General features: G+C 48.1%; 1 protein-coding gene across 1 annotated transcript in view; it reads left to right on the plus strand.

The window, feature by feature from the left end:
• Nucleotides 1–23,403, plus strand: part of MRPL19 (mitochondrial ribosomal protein L19) — a 33,829-nt gene extending 10,426 nt beyond the window's left edge. Inside the window, exons 3-6 of the mRNA XM_063915264.1 lie at nucleotides 5,629–5,747; nucleotides 13,455–13,589; nucleotides 14,540–14,718; nucleotides 23,061–23,403. Coding sequence (XP_063771334.1) covers nucleotides 5,629–5,747; nucleotides 13,455–13,589; nucleotides 14,540–14,718; nucleotides 23,061–23,306 — 679 coding nt within the window. The 3' untranslated portion in view covers nucleotides 23,307–23,403. The remainder of the gene's footprint in view (nucleotides 1–5,628; nucleotides 5,748–13,454; nucleotides 13,590–14,539; nucleotides 14,719–23,060) is intronic.
• Nucleotides 23,404–25,860: the final 2,457 nt, after the last annotated feature.

The following is a 25,860-nucleotide window of genomic DNA, read 5'->3' on the forward strand; positions in this document are numbered from 1 at the left end:
TGCTAATTTCTAAAAAATTATTGGCATTATACCCTTTCCCACCAGAGGTTAGGGCGCGTTGGGAAACACCCCCTAGCGTCTGCTGTTCCTAGGGATGATTCTGGACACAGTCCAGAAAAAGGTGTTTCTCCCGGAGGAGAAAGCCAGGGAGTTATCCGAGCTAGTCAGGAACCTCCTAAAACCAGGCCAAGTGTCAGTGCATCAATGCACAAGGGTCCTGGGAAAAATGGTGGCTTCTTACGAAGCGATTCCATTCGGCAGATTCCACGCAAGAACTTTTCAGTGGGATCTGCTGGACAAATGGTCCGGATCGCATCTTCAGATGCATCAGCGGATAACCCTGTCTCCAAGGACAAGGGTGTCTCTCCTGTGGTGGTTGCAGAGTGCTCATCTTCTAGAGGGCCGCAGATTCGGCATTAAGGACTGGGTCCTGGTGACCACGGATGCCAGCCTGAGAGGCTGGGGAGCAGTCACACAGGGAAGAAATTTCCAGGGCTTGTGGTCAAGCCTGGAGACATCACTTCACATAAATATCCTGGAGCTAAGAGCCATCTACAATGCTCTGAGCCTAGCAAGACCTCTGCTTCAAGGTCAGCCGGTGCTGATCCAGTCGGACAACATCACGGCAGTCGCCCACGTAAACAGACAGGGCGGCACAAGAAGCAGGAGGGCAATGACAGAAGTTGCAAGGATTCTTCGCTGGGCAGAAAATCATGTGATAGCACTGTCAGCAGTGTTCATTCCGGGTGTGGACAACTGGGAGGCAGACTTCCTCAGCAGACACGACCTCCACCCGGGGGAGTGGGGACTTCATCCAGAAGTCTTCCACATGATTGTGAACCGTTGGGAAAAACCAAAGGTGGACATGATGGCGTCCCGCCTCAACAAAAAACTAGACAGATATTGCGCCAGGTCAAGGGACCCTCAGGCAATAGCTGTGGATGCTCTGGTAACACCATGGGTGTACCAGTCAGTGTATGTGTTCCCTCCTCTGCCTCTCATACCCAAGGTACTGAGGATCATAAGAAGGAGAGGAGTAAGGACTATACTCGTGGCTCCGGATTGGCCAAGAAGGACTTGGTACCCGGAACTTCAAGAGATGCTCACAGAGGACCCGTGGCCTCTACCTCTAAGAAAGGACCTGCTCCAGCAGGGACCCTGTCTCTTCCAAGACTTACCGCGGCTGCGTTTGACGGCATGGCGGTTGAACGCCGGATCCTGAAGGAAAAAGGCATTCCGGATGAAGTCATCCCTACCCTGATCAAAGCCAGGAAGGATGTAACCGTACAACATTATCACCGTATTTGGCGTAAATATGTTGCGTGGTGCGAGGCCAGGAAGGCCCCTACAGAGGAATTTCAACTGGGTCGTTTCCTGCATTTCCTACAAACAGGACTGTCTATGGGCCTAAAATTAGGGTCCATTAAGGTTCAGATTTCGGCCCTGTCGATTTTCTTCCAAAAAGAACTGAAGTACAGACGTTTGTCAAGGGGGTACTGCATATACAACCTCCTTTTGTGCCTCCAGTGGCACCTTGGGATCTCAATGTAGTTTTGGGATTCCTAAAATCACATTGGTTTGAACCACTTTCCACTGTGGACTTAAAATATCTCACATGGAAGGTGGTAATGCTGTTAGCCCTGGCTTCAGCCAGGCGTGTCTCAGAATTGGCGGCTTTATCCTATAAAAGCCCTTACCTAATTTTTCATACGGACAAGGCAGAATTGAGGACTCGTCCTCAATTTCTCCCTAAGGTGGTTTCAGCATTTCACTTGAACCAGCCTATTGTGGTGCCTGCGGCTACTAGGGACTTGGAGGACTCCAAGTTGCTGGACGTAGTCAGGGCCCTGAAAATATATGTTTCCAGGACGGCTGGAGTCAGAAAATCTGACTCGCTATTTATCCTGTATGCACCCTACAAGCTGGGTGCTCCTGCTTCTAAGCAGACTATTGCTCGTTGGATTTGTAGTACAATTCAGCTTGCACATTCTGTGGCAGGCCTGCCACAGCCAAAATCTGTAAATGCCCATTCCACAAGGAAGGTGGGCTCATCTTGGGCGGCTGCCCGAGGGGTCTCGGCTTTACAACTTTGCCGAGCAGCTACTTGGTCTGGGGCAAACACGTTTGCTAAATTCTACAAATTTGATACCCTGGCTGAGGAGGACCTGGAGTTCTCTCATTCGGTGCTGCAGAGTCATCCGCACTCTCCCGCCCGTTTGGGAGCTTTGGTATAATCCCCATGGTCCTTACGGAGTCCCCAGCATCCACTTAGGACGTTAGAGAAAATAAGAATTTACTTACCGATAATTCTATTTCTCATAGTCCGCAGTGGATGCTGGGCGCCCATCCCAAGTGCGTATTGTCTGCAATACTTGTACATAGTTATTGTTACAAAAATCGGGTTATTATTGTTGTGAGCCATCTTTTCAGAGGCTCCTCTGTTATCATGCTGTTAACTGGGTTCAGATCACAGGTTGTACGGTGTGATTGGTGTGGCTGGTATGAGTCTTACCCGGGATTCAATATCCTTCCTTATTGTGTACGCTCGTCCGGGCACAGTATCCTAACTGAGGCTTGGAGGAGGGTCATAGGGGGAGGAGCCAGTGCACACCAGGTAGTCCTAAAGCTTTTACTTTTGTGCCCAGTCTCCTGCGGAGCCGCTATTCCCCATGGTCCTTATGGAGTCCCCAGCATCCACTACGGACTATGAGAAATAGAATTATCGGTAAGTAAATTCTTATTTTCCTTAGTTGCCAGCACGGGTACTGAAAGATTGATTTGCAGTGAAGGCAGCTGTAGTCAGAGACCACATTAAGGCATGTACAGGGGTCTATAATGCCTGTGCAACACATGGCACTCCTGCATAGCAGTTTCATGCATCCATAATGATAAACAGCAGGGGGATCTGTCCGGAGAGCAATAAAGTTTTGTTGAAAACTATCAAGACAAGATAATGGCAGGTTATGGTAAAGGAGTTGGTCAGCTGACGTACTGGTCACATGACTGCCATGTGTGTAGCCACATGTTGCGTTGTCATGCTGCCAGGCGGAGGCAGAAAGTGTTAGCTGTGACTTTGCCTGGTGGTTTACTCACATGTACATCGGTGAGACACATGCGCACGTGTGGGACCCGTTGTGTGCATGTGCAGAACGGGTCCTGCGTCCTCGCAGGCAGATAAATATTGAATTGAACATAAGATGCGACCTCCTGAATCCGATCCCAACCATTGCAGGAACGTTTAAGCCGTTTATCAGCTAACAGTCCTACATACACACCTATACAGTCACCGGCCCGTTCACCCAATATTGGGTGATCGGGCAGAAGATTATGTAAGTGTGTATCCAGCTTAACTCAGATGGCCGATATTCATGCAGGTGGCCCGATGCTGCATCCTTGGACGTATCGGGAGACCTCTACTAACACGACGCCTCCAGCTGCATTTGTATAATTTCGCTACTTCACTGAGTCTATCTCAGGATCACCTCCGCTGATGGGATACTGATAATTTAATGACAGAGGAGAGCTATGAATAGCTGAGTGCAGTATTAGTTACTATAGACTGTATGACCGTAGGGTCAGTAAATGTGTGCAGTACATGGCTTCACTAAGGTCCTGAGTGTAGTGTAGGCCATTGCTTCTCAAACTCAGCCCTAAAGATACACTAACAGTCTAGGCTTTAAGGATATCCATGTTTGAGCACAGATGGATAAATCAAAATCACTGGAACTAATTAAATCACCTGTGCTCAAGCATGGATGTTTTTAAAACCTGGACTGTTTGTTATGTCTTGAGGGCCGAGTTTGAGAAGCATTAGTGCAGGTCTTGAGATGGACTGTTGTGTGACCGCAGGAGGGAGTCATTATTACAGTGTAATCTGTGACGGCTGCATTGGGGTCTAATCGGAGACGTCAGAACCAATATTACTGGTAGATATTAGACTTTAACATCATATTATTACCCTTTTCATTTGTCTGCTGATGAAGTATAAAAGTATATTGTTAGTGTTGATCAGTGAGGTGGGTCATATTTACATTTTGAAGGGCAAATGTATTGAAGACGCGATGTATCACAACAGTAGCGGTAATGATACATCACATCTAAAAATGTTGTCCTCTAAAATGTGAATATTCCCTCCTCACTGATCCGCAGCCTGCACCTAGAGTGAACACTGGGGGGTTATTCAGAGTTGTTAGCAAACCAAAAAAGCACAGTAATGGGAAAAACCATGCTGCACTGCAGGTGGGGCGGCGGTAACATGTGCAGAGAGGGTTAGATTTGGGTAGGGTGTGTTTAAACTGAAATCTCAATTGCAGTGTAAAAATAAAGCAGCCAGTATTTACCCTGCACAGAAACAATATAACCCACCCAAATCTAACTCTCTGCACATGTTACATCTGCCCCCCTGCAGTACAACATGGTTTTGCCCAATTGCTAACTTTTTTTTTTGTTTTGCTAACAACTCTGAATAACCTCCACTTCTTGTTTTAGGACTTTATATAGTTTTAGTTGGTTCTAGTTAGTTTTCGCACCCGCCAAGTAGCTCCCTATCTGCGCATCCTAGCTGCGCTGACAGGCAGCTACCCACCGCGTTTCGGGACGTAGGGGCTGAGTGTGATGTCACGCAGCCGCCACAGCCAGCCCCCACATCGGTCCGGACACGCCTGCGTTGTCCGGACCGCGCCCCACCAACAGAGTTCTAACGCCGTTGGCACGTCCCCTCCCGTGCGCACTCCCCAAAGGGCTTCAGACGGCGATCACTGCCATTGCAGCGATCGGGTCTGAATTAGGCTCTATAGATCTCCACTAAAAAGGTCTACAGTCAATAGGTCTACCACTAATGGTAGACATGCATTAGGTCGACATGGTCGACATGACAATGGTCAACACACACAGGGTGGACAAGTTTTTTTTTAAGTTTTTTGCAATTTTTGAAAGTTTTTCTTTGTATACTTTACCATCCACATGGACTACGATTGGGAATAGTAACCTTGCATGAGGCATGGCGAGCGAAGTGGTACAGTAATGGGGTTTGTTTGTGGCAGAAAAGTGTCAAAACGGCAACAACCACACAAAAAAAGTCTACCTTTTGTGTGTTGACCATTTCCATGTTGACCTTATCGATCCTGTCTACCATTAGTGGTAGACCTATTGACTGTAGCCCTTTTTATTGTAGATCTAATAATCCACCCCCCCCCTTTTCCCTAGAAGGCCTGATGTAGTGGAATATACGTGACACAATTGGGTTTGCGACTAGGTCTGGTAAACTAGGCAGAGAGGAGACAGATATAACCTCCTCCGTTTGGTCTTTGCTTGTACATAAAACAGTCTATTACACTAAGCCTGTCCTCCCATGCTAGATACAATTAAGAGTAAGATGATTTCTGACTATGGTTTATTTAAGCTTAGCTGAGTAGACTGGTCTTGTTATGCCAGATGTGCTCAGTGAAGCCAATGTTAGTACAGTACGAGGAGTGGTAATAACCTGTGCCAGAGGGGCGAGACGCCCTCTGTACTGTCATTAATCTACTAGGAGGCCCAGTGACCCCTTGCATGAGGTCAAGCGTGTTAAATCCATAACTTATTTATTTTATTTACAGTTTAAATTCGGTTTTTTTTCCCCCAAAACAGGTTCCTGAGCCCGGAGTTCATCCCCCCGCGATGCAGGAAAGACCCATTGGTGTTTTACGTTGAAAGGCAAGATATGATTGAAAGACGGAAGGTGATAACCATTCCCGAGTTCTACGTAGGTGCGGTATCTGCTCGACTCTTCTGTTGTTAGTGGGAAAACCACCTCTGTACAAATATAATATGGAAATATGGCGCAGGGTTTTAAATACACTTTTGTCTTCCTGTAAATTGCTACATTTTAATAGTTTGTGTCTATATATTATGTATTGCTTTTAAATTTGTATACTTTATGAAGCCGACTATACGGATAGTATATGATTTCTGCCTTGTAAGGTTGAGAAAGATTCTTAATTGTTTATCGCCTGCTCCCCCCCCCCCCCCCCCATAGAGAGTAAAAGCAGCATGGTTAGATTTGTAAAGTGTAGTGGATAATGGCTTATACCAAAGTGAATCTGTAATACCAGACAATTAGATCTCATTGGAATATTATCTCTCATGTACACTGTGCAAGCGATGAATCATAAACTCCCGGTGCCAGTGTCCCTCTTCCCTCATGTCTTACCACGCTGTAATGGGCATTCGGTAAGAACCTATGCTCTTCTCCATGTGCAGCCAGTTCCTTTTATGGATCTTTTATTTTCTGTTCAAATATTTGTAATTATTTTAAAGCTGGAAAAACACAATTTCTCTGACGTCCTAAGTGGATGCTGGGGACTCCGTCAGGACCATGGGGAATAGCGGCTCCGCAGGAGACAGGGCACAAAAGTAAAAGCTTTAGGATCAGCTGGTGTGCACTGGCTCCTCCCCCTATGACCCTCCTCCAAGCCTCAGTTAGGTTTTTGTGCCCGGCCGAGAAGGGTGCAATCTAGGTGGCTCTCCTAAAGAGCTGCTTAGAGTAAAAGTTTTGTTAGGTTTTTTATTTTCAGTGAGTCCTGCTGGCAACAGGCTCACTGCAACGAGGGACTTAGGGGAGAAGAAGTGAACTCACCTGCGTGCAGGATGGATTGGCTTCTTAGGCTACTGGACACTAGCTCCAGAGGGACGATCACAGGTACAGCCTGGATGGGTCACCGGAGCCGCGCCGCCGACCCCTTGCAGATGCTGAAGAGAGAAGAGGTCCAGAAATCGGCGGCTGAAGACTTCTCAGTCTTCATGAGGTAGCGCACAGCACTGCAGCTGTGCGCCATTGCTCTCAGCACACTTCACACCAACGGTCACTGAGGGTGCAGGGCGCTTGGGGGGGCGCCCTGGGCAGCAATGAAAGTACCTATGCTGGCTAAAAATACATCACATATAGCCCCTGGGGCTATATGGATGTATTTAACCCCTTCCAGGTTGTCAGAAAAACGGGAGAAGAAGCCCGCCGAAAAGGGGGCGGGGCCTATTCTCCTCAGCACACAGCGCCATTTTCCTACACAGCTCCGCTGCTAGGAAGGCTCCCAGGCTCTCCCCTGCACTGCACTACAGAAACAGGGTTAAAACAGAGAGGGGGGGCACTTATTTGGCGATATTATTATATATTAAGATGCTATAAGGGAAAACACTTATATAAGGTTGTCCCTGTATAATATAGCGTTTTGGTGTGTGCTGGCAAACTCTCCCTCTGTCTCCCCAAAGGGCTAGTGGGGTCCTGTCCTCTATCAGAGCATTCCCTGTGTGTGTGCTGTGTGTCGGTACGTGTGTGTCGACATGTATGAGGACGATGTTGGTGAGGAGGCGGAGCAATTGCCTGTAATGGTGATGTCACTCTCTAGGGAGTCGACACCGGAATGGATGGCTTATTTAGGGAATTACGTGATAATGTCAACACGCTGCAAGGTCGGTTGACGACATGAGACGGCCGGCAAACCAATTAGTACCTGTCCAGGCGTCTCAAACACCGTCAGGGGCTTTAAAACGCCCATTTACCTCAGTCGGTCGACACAGACACGGACACTGACTCCAGTGTCGACGGTGAAGAAACAAACGTATTTTCCATTTGGGCCACACGTTACATGTTAAGGGCAATGAAGGAGGTGTTACATATTTCTGATACTACAAGTACCACAAAAGAGGGTATTATGTGGGGTGTGAAAAAACTACCTGTAGTTTTTCCTGAATCAGATAAATTAAATGAAGTGTGTGATGATGCGTGGGTTTCCCCCGATAGAAAATTATTGGCGTTATACCCTTTCCCGCCAGAAGTTAGGGCGCGTTGGGAAACACCCCTTAGGGTGGATAAGGCGCTCACACGCTTATCAAAACAAGTGGCGTTACCGTCTCCAGATACGGCCGCCCTCAAGGAGCCAGCTGATAGGAGGCTGGAAAATATCCTAAAAAGTATATACACACATACTGGTGTTATACTGCGACCAGCGATCGCCTCAGCCTGGATGTGCAGCGCTGGGGTGGCTTGGTCGGATTCCCTGACTGAAAATATTGATACCCTTGACAGGGACAGTATTTTATTGACTATAGAGCATTTAAAGGATGCATTTCTATAATATGCGAGATGCACAGAGGGATATTTGCACTCTGGCATCAAGAGTAAGTGCGATGTCCATATCTGCCAGAAGATGTTTATGGACACGACAGTGGTCAGGTGATGCAGATTCCAAACGGCACATGGAAGTATTGCCGTATAAAGGGGAGGAGTTATTTGGGGTCGGTCCATCGGACCTGGTGGCCACGGCAACAGCTGGAAAATCCACTTTTTTTACCCCAAGTCACAAGGCAAAAGGCCAGTCATATCTGCCCAGGGATAGAGGAAAGGGAAGAAGACTGCAGCAGGCAGCCCATTCCCAGGAACAGAAGCCCTCCACCGCTTTTGCCAAGTCCTCAGCATGACGCTGGGGCCGTACAAGCGGACTCAGGTGCGGTGGGGGGTCGTCTCAAGAGTTTCAGCGCGCAGTGGGCTCACTCGCAAGTGGACCCCTGGATCCTACAAGTAGTATCCCAGGGGTACAGATTGGAAATTCGAGACGTCTCCCCCTCGCAGGTTCCTGAAGTCTGCTTTACCAACGTCTCCCTCCGACAGGGAGGCAGTATTGGAAACAATTCACAAGCTGTATTCCCAGCAGGTGATAATCAAAGTACCCCTCCTACAACAAGGAAAGGGGTATTATTCCACACTATATTGTGGTACTGAAGCCAGACGGCTCGGTGAGACCTATTCTAAATCTGAAATATTTGAACACTTACATACAAAGGTTCAAATCAAGATGGAGTCACTCAGAGCAGTGATAGCGAACCAGGAAGAAGGGGACTATATGGTGTCCCTGGACATCAAGGATGCTTACCTCCATGTCCCAATTTGCCCTTCTCACCAAGGGTACCTCAGGTTCGTGGTACAAAACTGTCACTATCAGTTTCAGACGCTGCCGTTTGGATTGTCCACGGCACCCCGGGTCTTTACCAAGGTAATGGCCGAAATGATGATTCTTCTTCAAAGAAAAGGCGTCTTAATTATCCCTTACTTGGACGATCTCCTGATAAGGGCAAGGTCCAGAGAACAGTTGGAGGTCGGAGTAGCACTATCTCAAGTAGTTCTACGACAGCACGGGTGGATTCTAAATATTCCAAAATCGCAGCTGTCTCCGACGATACGTCTGCTGTTCCTAGGGATGATTCTGGACACAGTCCAGAAAAAGGTGTTTCTCCCGGAGGAGAAAGCCAGGGAGTTATCCGAGCTAGTCAGGAACCTCCTAAAACCAGGAAAAGTGTCAGTGCATCATTGCACAAGGGTCCTGGGAAAAATGGTGGCTTCTTACGAAGCGATTCCATTCGGCAGATTTCACGCAAGAACTTTTCAGTGGGATCTGCTGGAAAAATGGTCCGGATCGCATCTTCAGATGCATCAGCGGATAACCCTGTCTCCAAGGACAAGGGTGTCTCTTCTGTGGTGGCTGCAGAGTGCTCATCTACTAAAGGGCCACAGATTCGGCATTCAGGACTGGGTCCTGGTGACCACGGATGCCAGCCTGAAAGGCTGGGGAGCAGTCACACAAGGAAAAAATTTCCAGTGAGTGTGATCAAGTCTGGAGACTTCTCTCCACATAAATATACTGGAGCTAAGAGCAATTTACAATGCTCTAAGCTTAGCAAGACCTCTGCTTCAAGGTCAGCCGGTATTGATCTAGTGCAGGCATTCCCAACCACGGTCCTCAAGGCACACCAACAGTGCAGGTTTTTGTGATATCCAGGCTTCAGCACAGGTGACTTAATTAGTAGCTCAGTTATTTTGATTTACCCACCTGTGCTGCAGCCTGGATATCACTAAAACCTGCACTGTTGGTGTGCCTTGAGGACCGTGGTTGGGAATGCCTGATCTAGTGGGACAACATCACGGCAGTCGCCCACGTAAACAGACAGGGCGGCACAAGAAGCAGGAGGGCAATGGCAGAAACTGCAAGGATTCTTCGCTGGGCGGAAAATCATGTGATAGCACTGTCAGCAGTGTTCATTCCGGGAGTGGACAACTGGGAAGCAGACTTCCTCAGCACGACCTCCACCCGGGAGAGTGGGGACTTCATCGGGAAGTCTTCCACATGATTGTGAACCGTTGGGAAAGACCAAAGGTGGACATGATGGCGTCCCGCCTGAACAAAAAACTGGACAGGTATTGCGCCAGGTCAAGAGACCCTCAGGCAATAGCTGTGGACGTTCTGGTAACACCGTGGGTGTACCAGTCGGTGTATGTGTTCCCTCCTCTGCTTCTCATACCTAAGGTACTGAGAATTATAAGACGTAGAGGAGTAAGAACTATACTCGTGGCTCCGGATTGGCCAAGAAGGACTTGGTACCCGGAACTTCAAGAGATGCTCACAGAGGACTCATGGCCTCTGCCGCTAAGAAGGGACTTGCTTCAGCAAGTACCATGTCTGTTCCAAGACTTACCGCGGCTGCGTTTGACGGCATGGCGGTTGAACGCCGGATCCTAAGGGAAAAAGGCATTCCGGAAGAGGTCATTCCTACCCTGGTCAAAGCCAGGAAGGAGGTGACCGCACAACATTATCACCACATGTGGCGAAAATATGTTGCGTGCTGTGAGGCCAGGAAGGCCCCACAAAGAAATTTCAACTCGGTCGATTCCTGCATTTCCTGCAAACAGGAGTGTCTATGGGCCTCAAATTGGGGTCCATTAAGGTTCAAATTTCGGCCCTGTCGATTTTCTTCCAGAAAGAATTGGCTTCAGTTCCTGAAGTCCAGAAGTTTGTCAAGGGAGTACTGCATATACAACCCCCTTTTGTGCCTCCAGTGGCACTGTGGGATCTCAACGTAGTTCTGGGATTCCTCAAATCACATTGGTTTAAACCGCTCAAATCTGTGGATTTGAAATATCTCACATGGAAAGTGACCTTGATGTTGGCCCTGGCCTCGGCCAGGCGAGTGTCAGAATTGGCGGCTTTGTCTCACAAAAGCCCATATCTGATTGTCCATTCGGACAGGGCAGAGCTGCGGACTCGTCCCCAGTTTCTCCCTAAGGTGGTGTCAGCGTTTCACCTGAACCAGCTTATTGTGGTACCTGCGGCTACTAGGGACTTGGAGGACTCCAAGTTGCTAGATGTTGTCAGGGCCCTGAAAATATTGGTTTCCAGGACGGCGGGAGTCAGGAAAACTGACTTGCTGTTATCCTGTATGCACCCAACAAACTGGGTGCTCTTGCTTCTAAGCAGATGATTGCTAGTTGGATGTGTAGTACAATTCAGCTTGCACATTCTGTGGCAGGCCTGCCACAGCCAAAATATGTAAATGCCCATTCCACAAGGAAGGGGGCTCATCTTGGGCGGCTGCCCGAGGGGTCTCGGCTTTACAACTTTGCCGAGCTGCTACTTGGTCAGGGGCACACCCTGGCTGAGGAGGACCTGGAGTTCTCTCACTCGGTGCTGCAGAGTCATCCGCACTCTCCCGCCCGTTTGGGAGCTTTGGTATAATCCCCATGGTCCTGACGGAGTCCCCAGCATCCACTTAGGACGTCAGAGAAAATAAGACTTTACTTACCGATAATTCTATTTCTCGTAGTCCGTAGTGGATGCTGGGCGCCCATCCCAAGTGCGGATTGTCTGCAATACTTGTACATAGTTATTGTTACAAAAATCGGGTTATAATTGTTGTGAGCCATCTTTTCAGAGGCTCCGCTGTTATCATGCTGTTAACTGGGTTCAGATCACAGGTTGTACGGTGTGATTGGTGTGGCTGGTATGAGTCTTACCCGGGATTCAAGATCCTTCCTTATTGTGTACGCTCGTCCGGGCACAGTATCCTAACTGAGGCTTGGAGGAGGGTCATAGGGGGAGGAGCCAGTGCACACCACCTGATTCTAAAGCTTTTACTTTTGTGCCCTGTCTCCTGCGGAGCCGCTATTCCCCATGGTCCTGACGGAGTCCCCAGCATCCACTACGGACTACGAGAAATAGAATTATCGGTAAGTAAATTCTTATTTTAATGTATACAGTTTCATTACTGACTGGGCACTTTGCACTCCCACTCGTTCCAAGGGAATTTAAACACTGTTCGTTCAGTCCAGACATTGGCTGCCGTCAGTAAGATATCCTGTAACCAGAGGCTTGCTGTGGCCCTAGACTACACTTTACACTGTCCATACTGTGGGCTGGCCCTCGGTGTACATAGAAAGCTGGGCTGTACTAGGTCTGAAAATTTGCAGAATTCTGCCTGTTACTGTTACCGTCGCTCCACCTCAAATATTACTTTAAATGTAGTGGTAGGACAACCCACGTGATCACTTTTTACAGGCGATTTATTTTGAGCCTGATGGTGGCAAGCCACAATGCATGCTTAAGGGTGTAACATACCGTGCACATACCCGCTTTGGGCTGGGTGGGTAGTTTTCTACCCAGGACTTCAATATTTTTTCATTTTTATATAAAAAAATACATTTCCACTAGATTTTTCTTAATTGGGATAAAATTAGCCGTCACTTGAGAAATCTTAAAAAAAAGAAGAAGAAAAAAGAAAAATCTGGTGGAATTTTTTTTTTTTTTTTGATCTTATGAAAATATATTGAAGTCCTGGGTAGAAACCTATCCACATGGGCCAAAAAGGGTTAATACAATTCAGTGTATACATTGAATAAGTATTATTTCTATAGATAACTTTGTGATTTGTTTTCACAGGGCATGTGTCTCTTAATCTGATAGGGAAGCACAATAGTCCCATCTTCTCATCTATACCCCATTTACACCGCCAGCATATAACACGGGTTATTATTGCACATGAACGTGCATAACCCGTGTGGCTGACTGGTGTAAAAGGGTCGAGTTGGAATAGTCCGGGTTGAGTGCCCGGTATTCCAACTCAGAAAGTTTTCGGGGTTGAACACGTGTTCAACCCGGCAAACTGTTTACACTCAACCCGGCTTCCCGTTTACACTCTATGTGCGGGTGGCGCTTGGAGATCATATGATCTCCAAGTGCCGCCCCCGTCGCGTCACCGGCAACGTCACCAACCGGGCTGGTGACTCCGGTCTGAAAGGGGGCTGACGCAGGTCACAGCTGGATAGCACCCGTGTCAGGCTCCCGGCTGCGACACGCGATACTAGGTCTAAAAGCGGTACTACTTATTCTTTCAGTGCATTCAGCCAATAGCACCCCGTAACTCACTAAAGTCTCGTGTTACAACTGACATATTTGATAAAACCTGTTACATTTCTTACTATATTACTTACTATTGACCTTTATAAATAATTTTTATTATTATGTGTAATTCTGATCAGTAAAACGTTCACCTACAAGGCATGAGACGTGTGCATCTGTGCACTGAAAAGCAGATGGTTTATCATGTGGTGATCAGTAAGACGCTGTGTTTGCTCTGTCCCTTCCGCTCACCAGGCAGTATTCTCGCTGTGACCATGTCTGATCCTCATGCCAGTGGGAAACCCAACCGATTCGTAGGACTTTGCATACAGAGATCGGGGAAAGGCCTGGGGGCCACATTTTTGCTCCGAAATATTATTGACGGACAAGGTAAGTTGGAGTACAGCATTTTTATGTGTATTCATTATTTTCTTTAACACGTTTACAGGAGAGCAGTCATGAAAGTTCAAATTCAGATCAGACAATGTCTCTAGTGTGTATAATGCAAACATTTATTAAAGAAAATAAAAAATGAGCTATTTTATAATATGTTTTATAGTGAGCCTATTGCAGATGGAACTTTCAAAGCTAATAGGGCCTAATTCAGATGTGGACGGAGTTCCGCCCTGCACCACAAAGTACACATAACGGTACTGTGCACATGTGCAGGTTCGCGAATGTGTCCTGCGACGCAGGAATGCGTCAGATTGCCAGTGATTGGCAGTCTGCTGCCGTTTAGAGGGCGGGGAAGGGGTGGCGACAGCCTGTGTTTCTCAATATGGAGGTGTGTCGCTGCCATTGCAAGGGAGGGACAAGGCCAGGATCTCCACTTTCAAAGCTAACATGGCCTGATTCAGCTGTGGATGGAGTATTGTCCTGCATCACTGGACCCGACTAGTGCTGGTCTTAGGACACAGTTGGGATCAGTAATGCATCAGGAGGCGCTGCATTATCATATTAGAGCTATTGCTGCTACTTCTATGTAAGCTGCAGCGATAGTACCTCCAGCCACATCTGAATCGGGCCTATAGTTCTCATCTTTCAGGGGTTCTTCATTATTTCGTGACCACCATGCCCATGCCTAGAACCACTTAGACCTTAGCATTTGATCCTCCATATCGTTTCCCTCCACACCAAACGTCCATGCACAATCTCTAGTACAGGAAAATTAAAGTGCGGTTGCCTGTGGTCCTCATGTCAGTGTGTTTTGCAACTAATGGGACACGGACCACACAGTGGCACTGTGGTTAGCATTGCTACCTCAGTGTGTTTAACAAACGGTACAGCTGGTCAGTATGTTGTAAATGGATGTTGTGACTCAGATGTGTCCTCACCTGCAGGTGTGGAGATGAAATACGACCTTTACAGTCCCCGAATTCAGGAAATAGAAGTGCTGAAGCTGGAAAAGAGACAGGACAACAACTTGCTGTACCTGCGCGATGCGCTTCCCGAATACAGCACCGTTGATGTCAACATGAAACCAATCGTCTTCCGGGAATCAGAAGTCCCAGTCAATACGGTGAGCAGCCAGCTAGTGTGAAGTACAGAGATGCTCTAGAAATTGTAATGGCAGCCAAACTACGGTTCTCCATATTCTGTGGAACCATAAATCCCAGCATGCCCACCCGGGTAAATAAATAGCATGCTTAGCCAGGCGACCAGTAGTGCCGTATCACCTGGAGAGCACGGCATGCTGGGAGTTGATGCATTGAGCAGTGAAAAGAATGGAGAAGTGGACCAGTGGAGAAGTTGCCTATGGCAACCAATTAGCTTTGAGAAACCATTTATCAAGTAGACTTTATAAAATGATAGTTAGATGCTGATTGGCTGTTACGGCTATTTCTCCATTGGTCCACTTCTCCACTCTTGACGCATCAACCCTTGAGAGCCATAGGTTCTCCCCATCTCTGATGTTTTGTCGCAGTGAGGATAATACTCCCTATTGATGAGTGGTTACTTTTCTGTAAATGTTCTGCATGTTGGTACTTATGCACACGAATGACCATATCGCTTCCCAAGGTAAGAATAATGATCTGTCAATAATCCGATGGAATAATGACTTTGTATAATACAACTCTCCAAGGCAATAGCCGAGCGTAAACATGTTTACGTATTGGGGGGAGGGGTCGGGGGAGATGCCGCACACTTGTAGTGTGAATGCTGTGCACTGGACTCCTGAGTTGACCAAAACAGTGATCACTAAGTAAAGCTCTTCGTCCAATTATCCAGTTGACCAATCAAGCAGCTATCATCAGCAGGGTAGCCGAGTGGCATCCAATGGACACATCTAGGGCTCGGGTATGAATCTATAGCAGTGTTTCCCAAACTCAGTCCTCAGGGACCCCTAACATATTTTACAGGTCTCCCAGTGGGTGGTATTCATGTGACCGCCGGTCAGCTGACCGACTGTCACATAACCTCCTCCACCAGCCCGACGGGTCACTGTCCCGATGGTCGGCATGCCGACCAACAGGGACTATTTCCACTCGTGGGTGTCCACGACACCTATAGAGTGGGAATAGAACCCATGGCGACCGCAGGTCGACACCGAGCCCGCAGCGTTGCAGCGAGCCCGCAAGGGGCTTGCTGCACTCGCCCCTCCCCGCCGGGATCCCGGCGTCGGTATGCTGCCGGGATCCTGGCGTCTGTAAGCTGACCGGCGGTCAGGAGACCGCCGGTCAGCCGTACTACACCCCTCCCAGTTGGTGCACAGGTGTATTCATTATTATACATAGAATCTGACGGCAGATAAGAACCACTTGGCCCATCTAGTCTGTGGCTGACACATTTTAAAAGATCCACAGGTGGAGCTGCTTATTTCACTTGCACCCAATTTTGGTTTACCACAGGTATGCACGCTGCCGATACCCGCAGTATCCAAATTAGAAAAAATGGTTGTGGGTTTTCAGCTCTAAAAGCCCTGCACCGTGAGTAAAAAAAAATAAAAAGTATATTTGCCTGTCCAGTGGTCTCCCATACATCTTAACACTGGGGAAGGGACGGGTGGCAGATGTATTTCTCCCAACTGCTGCATCCGGACACGGACTGACGGACACACAACGCTGGAGGAGAAGACATCGCCCCCGGGGTGCCAGACCAAGTCACACTGATTTTTACTAAAAAATAATGATTTTAGGAAAAATCAGACTTGCTCTGGAGCAGCGTGAAAAAAAAACTATAGAAATCACTGCGTCTCTTTTCCAGTCCACTAATTGAATAGCAAAACCCCACGGCTGCGGGTTTTTAGGATTTCCCGCTCTCAATTAAATCCCCCCCAGTGATTCTTAGAGTGAAATTTAAGTGGTGCATAAGATATGATCACTGTTTCCACAATCAGAATATCCCCAACTATTCACAAATAATTATATCTAGGAGAGGGATTCGTTCGGATATTTTGATTGCCCTTTATTAAGAGTTAATTTAGCGGTGGTTATTTGATGTTTTTTTTTTTAAATTTCAATAGTTTTTATTTGAGTTTTTGATTTTGCATCAACAATTCACACAAAAAACAAACTTAAAACTACACACATACACAATATGCACATAAACAGCTGTACATATCTAAGGCACATGGTACATCAAGCGGATATAATGTCTCATAAATCACACAGTCGCAAAGTGTCGGCGTCTGGGAGTAACACAACCCAAACGTATCACTTCCAATATAAGCATAGCAGAATAAGCACAGTATATCGAAATACAACACAGCAGAGCAAGGCCGGCCGCGAGGGTATCCACCCCCAAAACATCCCAGAATAAAATAAGGAGAGAAATACAAATCTAGACTTTATTTATCCTTGAAATATTTAGAATCCATCCACCTGCCCCATATTATAAACAATTTCCTCTCCACCTTCCTAGCCAGGAACACAAATTTTTCGTGTGCAACAATTTCGTTGACCATGGATATACAAGCCTTAGGTGCCGGGGCCTCACCCGCCAGCCACAGCCGGGCTATACAGACCCTAGCTAAGGCACATAAATTGATGACATATCGCCTGCCAGGCGGGTCTAAAGCCTCCTCTTACACAATCAGCAGTGTACACAGCGCAGGCGTACATATGGAAGAGGGAATACCTGTATCACTTATGGTACATATAACAGCCGTCCAGAACTGAGACATGCTAGGGCACAACCAAAGTAGATGCCAGAAGTCGGCACCTGTGGCTCCACACTTAGGGCACCGTGAGCTATGAGACCCCCCAATATGTGCTAACCTCACCGGGGTCATATACACTCTATGCAGAATAAATAATTGTATTTGCTGGTATCCAACAGAGGAAGTGGAGATCCGATGGGCTCCCATAGCAGTATTCCATGCATCATCTGATAACATACCCACATCTGACTCCCACCTACCCCGAAGAGCAGTTAGAGGGTCAGTATGATGCATCTGAAGAATACGACCATATATCCTAGAAACTAGGTGTCCCGAGTCCAGCGTCTGCAACATTAATTTGACCGGGGAATCAACGAGGACCGGAGGGCCATACGGAAACTGGGCAGCCAAAGCGTGTCTCAGCTGAAGGAATCGAAAGAAGAACCCCGAGGGGACATTATGCGCCCGTTGAAGTTGTTGAAATTAGTTAAGGGTCCCATCACTATATAAATGTCCTAAAGAGTACACTCCCCAGTTACCCCAAACCTCCCGGATCTGAAGTTGACACAGTTCCGGCAACCCGTAAGCATTATCCAGTGGGGTATCGGGATCAACACCGTGACCACGCATCACAGAGTGCACCGATTTCCATATTAGGATGGATTGTTTAATCAGTGGCAATGTGGACATTTTGACGCTACCACAAAGGAATAGCTGTAGTGGGGAGCCACCAGGGTAATCATGGTGCATCATCAGCGAGTGCAAAGCCAGGGCATCGAGGTCGTTAACCCACTCCCAGACATGCGTCAGTTGCGCCGCATAATAATAAAACCGGAAGTTGGGGAGAGCCAAACCCCCCATTTCCCGTGACCTGGTCAGGGTATCCAATCTCAAACGTGCCCGCTTACTAGCCCACACCAGGGAGGAAAGCAACCCATTTATTTGTTTAAAAATCTTCTGCGGAATATAAACGGGAAAGTGCTGCAAAACATATAGAAGTTTGGGCTGGAAGACCATTTTTACCATATTAACCCTCCCCGTGACCGTTAAAGGTAGCTTTCCCCATGCCTTCACCCGGCTACGGAGATAAGTTATTTGTGGAGTAATATTTAGGTAGGAAAATTTTTGAGGATCATTAGACACCCAAATGCCCAGATATTTGAAGGAGTCCACCCACCGCAGCGGGAGAGCTACCAACGGGGAGGCAGAAACTTCGCCCCGAAGTGGGATAATAAAGGATTTCTCCCAATTAAGCAGGAGCCCAGAGTATCGCCCGAACCCAATAATAATTTCCAAAATCCTAGGCATAGACTCAGCATAGCGATCCACAAACAGCAAAACGTCATCGGCATATAAGGCCACCCTGTCCTCACGGGCACCCACCTTAAAACCAGAGATCCCCACGTCCGCCCTCAGGAGGCACGCAAGGGGTTCAGTGGCCATAGCAAACAGAGTAGGGGACAGTGGGCAACCCTGTCGTGTACCTCTAGATAGGGGAAAAGAATGAGATACGAAACCATTAACCGCCACCCTCGCCGAAGGAGAGGAATACATCAATCGAACATATTTAATGAAGTTTGGGCCTATACCAAATCTACGCATAACTTCCCACAAATAAGCCCACTCCACAGAATCAAAAGCTTTAGCGGCATCCAACGAAACGACTATGGAGGAGGAGGGGTCCTTGCGGGGGATTTGTAGATGAGTAAACAGACGTCTAAGGTTAATGTAGGTCGATTTATTGGGCATAAATCCCGTCTGATCCGGGTGTATAATGTGAGAAATAACTGTATTTAATCTGCCAGCCAGCACCTTAACCAAAATTTTAATATCAGTGGGTAAGAGCGATATAGGACTCAACTTTCCTAAGATCCTTGTCAGGTTTAGGGAGAACCACAATCACTGCCTCCGCCATAGACGGGGGGGAGAGACTCCTGTGCAAAGATTTGGCCATACAACTCAAGTAGACGAGGGACAAAGAAATCCAGGTGGTGCGTATAGACCTCAGAAGGTATGCCATCAAAGCCCGAGGCTTTACCACTAGGGGAGGCCCTAATAGCGGCCATAATTTCATCGGATGAGATAGGTGCCTCCAAAAGGTCACAAGCCTCACTGGATAAGGTGGGGAAACAAACAGTGTCTAAATAATCGTTCAGTTGCGATGGAGTACAATCCAGTTTAGATTCATACAAGCGGCTATAATAGGATACAAATTCAGCCGCCATTTGTGGAGTCTGAGTCAGGGAAACACCATCAGAGTTCACAATCTCAACCACAACACTAGTAGGTCTATCACCCCGGGCCAAAGAGGCCAGGTATGTCCCCGGCCTATCACCAGTAGCGTAAAAGGTATGGGATGAGAAAAGGAGTCTATGCTGAGTCTTCTCCATTAGGTAATCCTTCCATTCTCTCTGAGCCGATAACCAGGCTACCTTAGAACTGTTGAAAAAATCTTGCAAGTATTGTAATTCTGCAACGACACTCTGAGCCTCCAGCTCAGCCTCCCGTCACCTATAGAAGGACTTCAAACTAGACACCCGTTTAATCAAACTCCCCCTCAGAAAGGCCTTAAACGTGTCCCATAAATTAGAGAGAGCTTTTTCGGCACTGTTCAATACAAAGAATTCCCGTCATGCGGCCACCAGGTCAGAGCCGTCCCCCATGTGAACGAGCCAAAATGGATTAAATTTCCATACAGCTTGGCCCCTAGAGCAGTTAAAGTCTAAAGTAAAGGTCAAAGGGGAGTGATCTGATATACCCCTAGTCTCATATCTAATACTACCAACCCGGGGAACCATGTCGCTCGAGAGGAGGGCCAGGTCGATCCTGGAGAATGAAGAATGAGAGTGAGAGAAACAGAAGTATTGTTTAAGAGACGGGTGTCTCAATCTCCAAGGATCGACCAGGCCCAACCCCGACACCACATTTGCAAAAGTGGATCTCCCAGGACACGCAGCAGATGGAGATATAGAGAGCCTGTCCATCGCCGCATCTAGCACATTATTGAAGTCCCCTAGGCAAATAACAGATATCCAGGGGGATGAGGCCATAAACCCAGCAGCCTTCTTAAGAACATCAGGAGAGTAGGGAGGGGGCACATAAACAGCTAGAAGGAGGACAGGGACATAAAATAGTCTACATTTCAAAAACACATATCTCCCCCATGGATCCGTTTGTATAGACTCCAGCACGAAGGGGACGGTCCGCCTAATAAGGACTGAAACTCCATGAGAGGCAGAAGTATGCATGGAGTGGTACGCCCATCCCACCCAGGGCCTTTTCAATGAAAGAATCTTACTCCCCACCAAGTGTGTTTCCATAAGGCAGACAATATCAGCGGCATAATGTTTAATCTGTCGGAGTACCAGGGACCTCTTAACTTTATCATTGAGCCCTCTCACATTCCACGATAACACTTTAAGCCCAGCCATAGTGCATCAAAAGTATAATAAATGCAACACCCCGCAGCCAGCCAATTCCGCCATGCATAAATTCAGTGACCAGACACCATTGCTTAAATAGTACAGCAGCAAACCATGTACATTCACAACATACACTTCCACACAAAAGGTAAGTACAACCCAAAACCTTCCCCCACCTCCCTCCCTGTATACCACCCCCAACATGCAGCATACTTGGATCCCAAAACTAAGTGCAAATACCTAAAAATACAAGGAAACAAAACTTCGTAGCACCATTAATTAGTGCAAACACACCTTAATCGGGGCCAAGAATATAATGACTCTCGGGAGAAAAAGAGGTAGCCTCCAGCCACCAACCGCGCCCCCCCCCCCCCCTCCAAAAAATGGAGGGGAAACCCTAGAGGTCCGCCCCCTAGGTCTATTCATACCCAAAATGAAACGTACACAGACTGGAGAAAAGAAAAATTCAAAAGCATACCAGAGATCAGAGTAGGCAAGCGAGTAATCATATACCCTGTCTAAACCGTGGGAGCAGAATAGCGGGGGATAAAGTGGACATCGACAACAATCAAACGCCCCCGCATCCTATCGTCTCACAGTAAATAGCTCACATAAGCAAAGCAAGCATAATAAGAAACAAGAAAATCAAAAACAGGAGAAAGTCAGCTTCAGGGCTAGGCCGGAGATTCACTGATTTGCAAGGGCACGCCTCGCCGGGAATCGTCTGTCCAGCCACACCATGGCCTCACGAGGAGTTGTGAAAAACTTTGTTTCCCCATCAGCCACCACCCGCATCCTGGATGGGAAGAGCATGGCATATGGCAGGTCAAGTTCACGGAGCCTCCTCTTAACAGGCAGGAACTGAGCCCTATCCTTTTGTACATCCACCGCAAAATCCGGGAATACCGATATAGGCGACCCATTCCATTTTAAAGGGCCTTTGGTGCGAGCCAGCTTCAAAACTGTGTCCCGGTCACGGAAGTGGAGGAACTTAGCAATAAAGGTGCGGGGTGGAGCCCCTGGAGGCAGCGGGCGCATCGGAACTCTATGGGCCCGTTCAACAGTGAAGCAAAGAGGGGCGCCCACACCACCACCCTACACACCGGCCAGTGGGTGCGAGAGAGTATATAGATATGTATAGATAGACAACAGGGCCAAAGTCTCCAGTTATAATGCTAAGTGTCCGCCTAATGTAGCAGGGATGCAGGGACTGTCACCCCCAAACAACGCCGTGGGACGTAGAGGATCAGTCCCCCGGCACCAACCTCCAGACACAACAGGGAAGCTCGCGCCACAGATGATGAGGGCAGGGTCAGCGGGCCAGAGGAGGGAAACAGGAGGAGGGAGGAAAGGGTGTATGCAGCCCAATGACCACCCAGCCAGCACAGTTGAGGCTCCAAGTGTTAACCTTCCCCACAGTAATGAGTGTGCACCCTGTGTACCTGGGTCCCAGTGTGGATGGGGACACACACAGCAGCAGGGGGTCCAGAGAATGGCCTCTAGGGCAGGCAGCCAGCAGTATGCAGGGTGGCCACGCTCCCCTCCAGACTTCACCCACGACTAGAAGGGTCAGGCAGTGCAGTCCCACGGTCCGTGTATGGGTGCCCCCGGCTGGCTGTAGCGGGCGGACAGCGGGAGCCGCACTCCCGGTTTCCTGGACAGCGCGAGTCCGCGGCGAGAGAGCGATGCAGGGAGCCCCACACAGGACTCCCCCTGGATACTGCAGGAGGCTGACCGGGCGGCAGAGGAGAGCCCGGCGCTCCCGTCGTCCAGGTACTTGGCTGGCCGCAGCGGGCGGCGGCGGGGAACAGAAGCCGGACTTCCGGTTAGAACACGAGGCAGCAGTCCCACACGCCGGCCCAGCATAGATCAGGGCCCACAGGCACACAAGGCTCCAGAACCTCCGTAGACAGCGGTAGCAGGCTCAAACCCGTTCCAGGGGGGGAAGGAGATAATCACACACCGATGGCCCCAGTATTAGACCCAGGGGTGGAGTACAGGATATATATTCAGGATGAAGTGGCTGGAGAGCTGCACCGTGCAAGTGCTACTCCATGCCCGCCCAGGCCACGCCCCCGTTATTTGATGTTTTTATGTTTGTTATTGGTACATGAAATATTTCTTAATCTATTTTTGTTACTTTTTACAAAGATACTTACTAATTAGTCCATAAAATAAATGTATTTGTTGTGGTAAGTGGGCGCACTGAATACTTTTGTCTTGTTATTTGTCTTTGCCGTCCGTATGTGAATTGCGTCATGGCACTGGAGCGTGTTTTCTGATTTTTATAATAACTTTGTAATGATGGTGTTTTTGTTCCCACTTGTTTTCCCCTGTAAGATGCAAGTCAAGATGAAGCCGCGGCCTTGGTCCAAACGTTGGGAACAAGACAAACACCACATCAAAGGGATCGCGTTTGAGTATTATCTTCTGGAGAAGCACATCAAGAGAGCGGAGAAGTCCGCTAAGCCCTGGCTGGAGTTTGACATGCTGAGGGAATACGATACCACCGCAATTGAGAAGAAAATACTGGCAGAGGTCACAGAGAAACTAGCACAGGCTACAACTAACCAGACCACTGCTTGAGAACCCGTGCTAGAATTTATATGCAACCGTATAATAAAAGTGTATATTTGTAATTATTTGTATTGCACTTATTTGAATAAATGAGTAAAAACAGTAAGATTCTTATTTTTTCGAAGTTTCTCAAGAGTCAGATCACCTATTGTCCTCGTTCTTCAAAACTGGTTACACCTTTTACAGCTGTTCTTTCTCCTGCTGTAGTCCAAATGTAATCGTCCGATATTGCCCTGGTTGTATGAACCTATGACTCCAGAATTGTGCTGCAGCATAACTATCCATTGCACCACCGTGCTGTTCTATGGTGGTCATTCCGAGTTGTTCGCTCGCTGCTATTTTTAGCAGAATTGCTAATAGGCTAAAATCCGGCAGTTCTGCGCATGCGCTAAGCAATTTTACACAAAACTATGCTATTTTACTCACGGGCGAACAAAGCTTTTCAGTCGCTCTGTTGATCGGAGAATGATTGACAGGAAGTGGGTATTTCTGGGTGGTAACTGAGCGTTTTCCAGGAGTGTGCTAAAAAAAAACGCAGGCGTGCCAGGTAAAAACGGGGGAGTGGCTGGAGAAACGGGGGAGTGGCTGGCCGAACGCAGGGCGTGTTTGTGGCGTCAAACCAGGAACTAAACGGACTGAGGTGATCGCAATCTAGGAGTAGGTCTGGAGCTACTCAGAAACTGCAAGGAAATATTTAATAGCAGAATTGCTAATCTTTCGTTAGCAATTCTGCTATGCTAAGATACACTCCCAGAGGGCGGTGGCTTTGCGTTTGCATTGCTGCTAAAAGTAGCTAGCTAGCGAGCGAACAACTCGTAATGACCACCTATGTGTGCATCACCTGCAGAAGCATGCGCTTGTCCACGTAGCAGGCTCAGTGTGAGATTAGAAGATTAGTCTGCTGAGCTGTCTTGCTGGCATTCCTCTGTGCAGCATGCCCCAGATGAGCAGCATCAGGTTCATGTAGGAAATGATATAACATTAAATGGCTGAGGAAGAAGCAGATGCTGTTCTTAAACATTACTATAGCATTCTTTGTGAACAGCCATTAATGCACACATACCACACGCTACAAATGCTACATTACCAATGGGATGTAATTTCCCTTCTGTGTCGCGCTATCCTCCTGCTAGTCTTACGCTTATGTCAGGCACACACTGGCAATACAAAGCATCCACCTTTCTCTGACGTCCTAGTGGATGCTGGGAACTCCGTAAGGACCATGGGGAACAGCGGCTCCGCAGGAGACTGGGCACATCTAAAGAAAGCTTTAGGACTATCTGGTGTGCACTGGCTCCTCCCCCTATGACCCTCCTCCAAGCCTCAGTTAGATTTTTGTACCCGAACGAGAAGGGTGCACACTAGGGGCTCTCCTGAGCTTCTTAGTGAAAGTTTTAGTTTAGGTTTTTTATTTTCAGTGAGACCTGCTGGCAACAGGCTCACTGCATCGAGGGACTAAGGGGAGAAGAAGCGAACTCACCTGCGTGCAGAGTGGATTGGGCTTCTTGGCTACTGGACACCATTAGCTCCAGAGGGACCGCTCACAGCCCCAGCCTTGGAGCTCGGTCCCAGAGCCGCGCCGCCGGCCCCCTTACAGAGCCAGAAGCAAGAATCTAAAAAGTTACTGATGGCGTACCCTTTCCCGCCAGAGGATAGGTCACGTTGGGAGATATCCCTTGGGGTGGATAAGGCGCTCACACGTTTGTCAAAAGGTGGCACTGCCGTCTTAGGATACGGTCACCTTGAAGGAACCTGCTGATAAAAAGCAGGAGGCGATCCTGAAGTCTGTAATTACACACTCAGGTTATACACTGAAGCCTGCTATTACCTCAGCATAAATAGTGCTGCTGCAGCGTGGTCTGATACCCTGTCAGATAATAGCTAAGACAGGGATAATGTTTTGCTAACATTGAGCATATTTAAGACGTTGTCATATATATAAAGGATGCACAGAGGGATATTTGCCGGCTGGCATCCAGAATTAATGCAATGTCCATTCTGCCAGGAGGGTATTAGAAACCTGGCAGTGGACAGGTGATGCTGCATTTAAAAGGCACATGGAGATTCTGCCTTATAAGGGTGAGGAATTGTTTGGGGATGGTCTCTGGGACCTCGTATCCACAGCAACAGCTGGGAAGAAAATTTTTTACCTCCAGGTTTCCTCACAAAAGCCTAAGAAAGCACCGTATTTTCAGGTACAGTCCTTTCGGCTTCAGAAAAGCAAGCGGGTCAAAGGCGCTTCCTTTCTACACAGAGACAAGGGAAGAAGGAAAAAGCTGCACCAGTCAGCCAGTTCCCAGGATCAAATCTCTTCCCTCGCTTCCTCTGAGTCCACCGCATGACGCTGGGGCTCCACAGGTGGAGACAGGTGCGGTGGGGGCGCGTCTCGGGAACTGCAGGGACCAGTGGGCTTGCCCACAAGTGGATCCCTAGGTTCTGCAAGTAGTATCACAGGGATACAGGCTGGAGTTCGAGACGACTCCCCCTCGCCGTTGCCTTCACATCAGCCTTGCCTGCTGCCCTCGGAAAGGTAGTACTGGCGGAAATTCACAAGCTGTACTTC

The sequence above is a fragment of the Pseudophryne corroboree genome, chromosome 4, assembly GCF_028390025.1.
Source record: "Pseudophryne corroboree isolate aPseCor3 chromosome 4, aPseCor3.hap2, whole genome shotgun sequence".
NCBI classification, from domain to species: Eukaryota; Metazoa; Chordata; class Amphibia; order Anura; family Myobatrachidae; genus Pseudophryne; species Pseudophryne corroboree.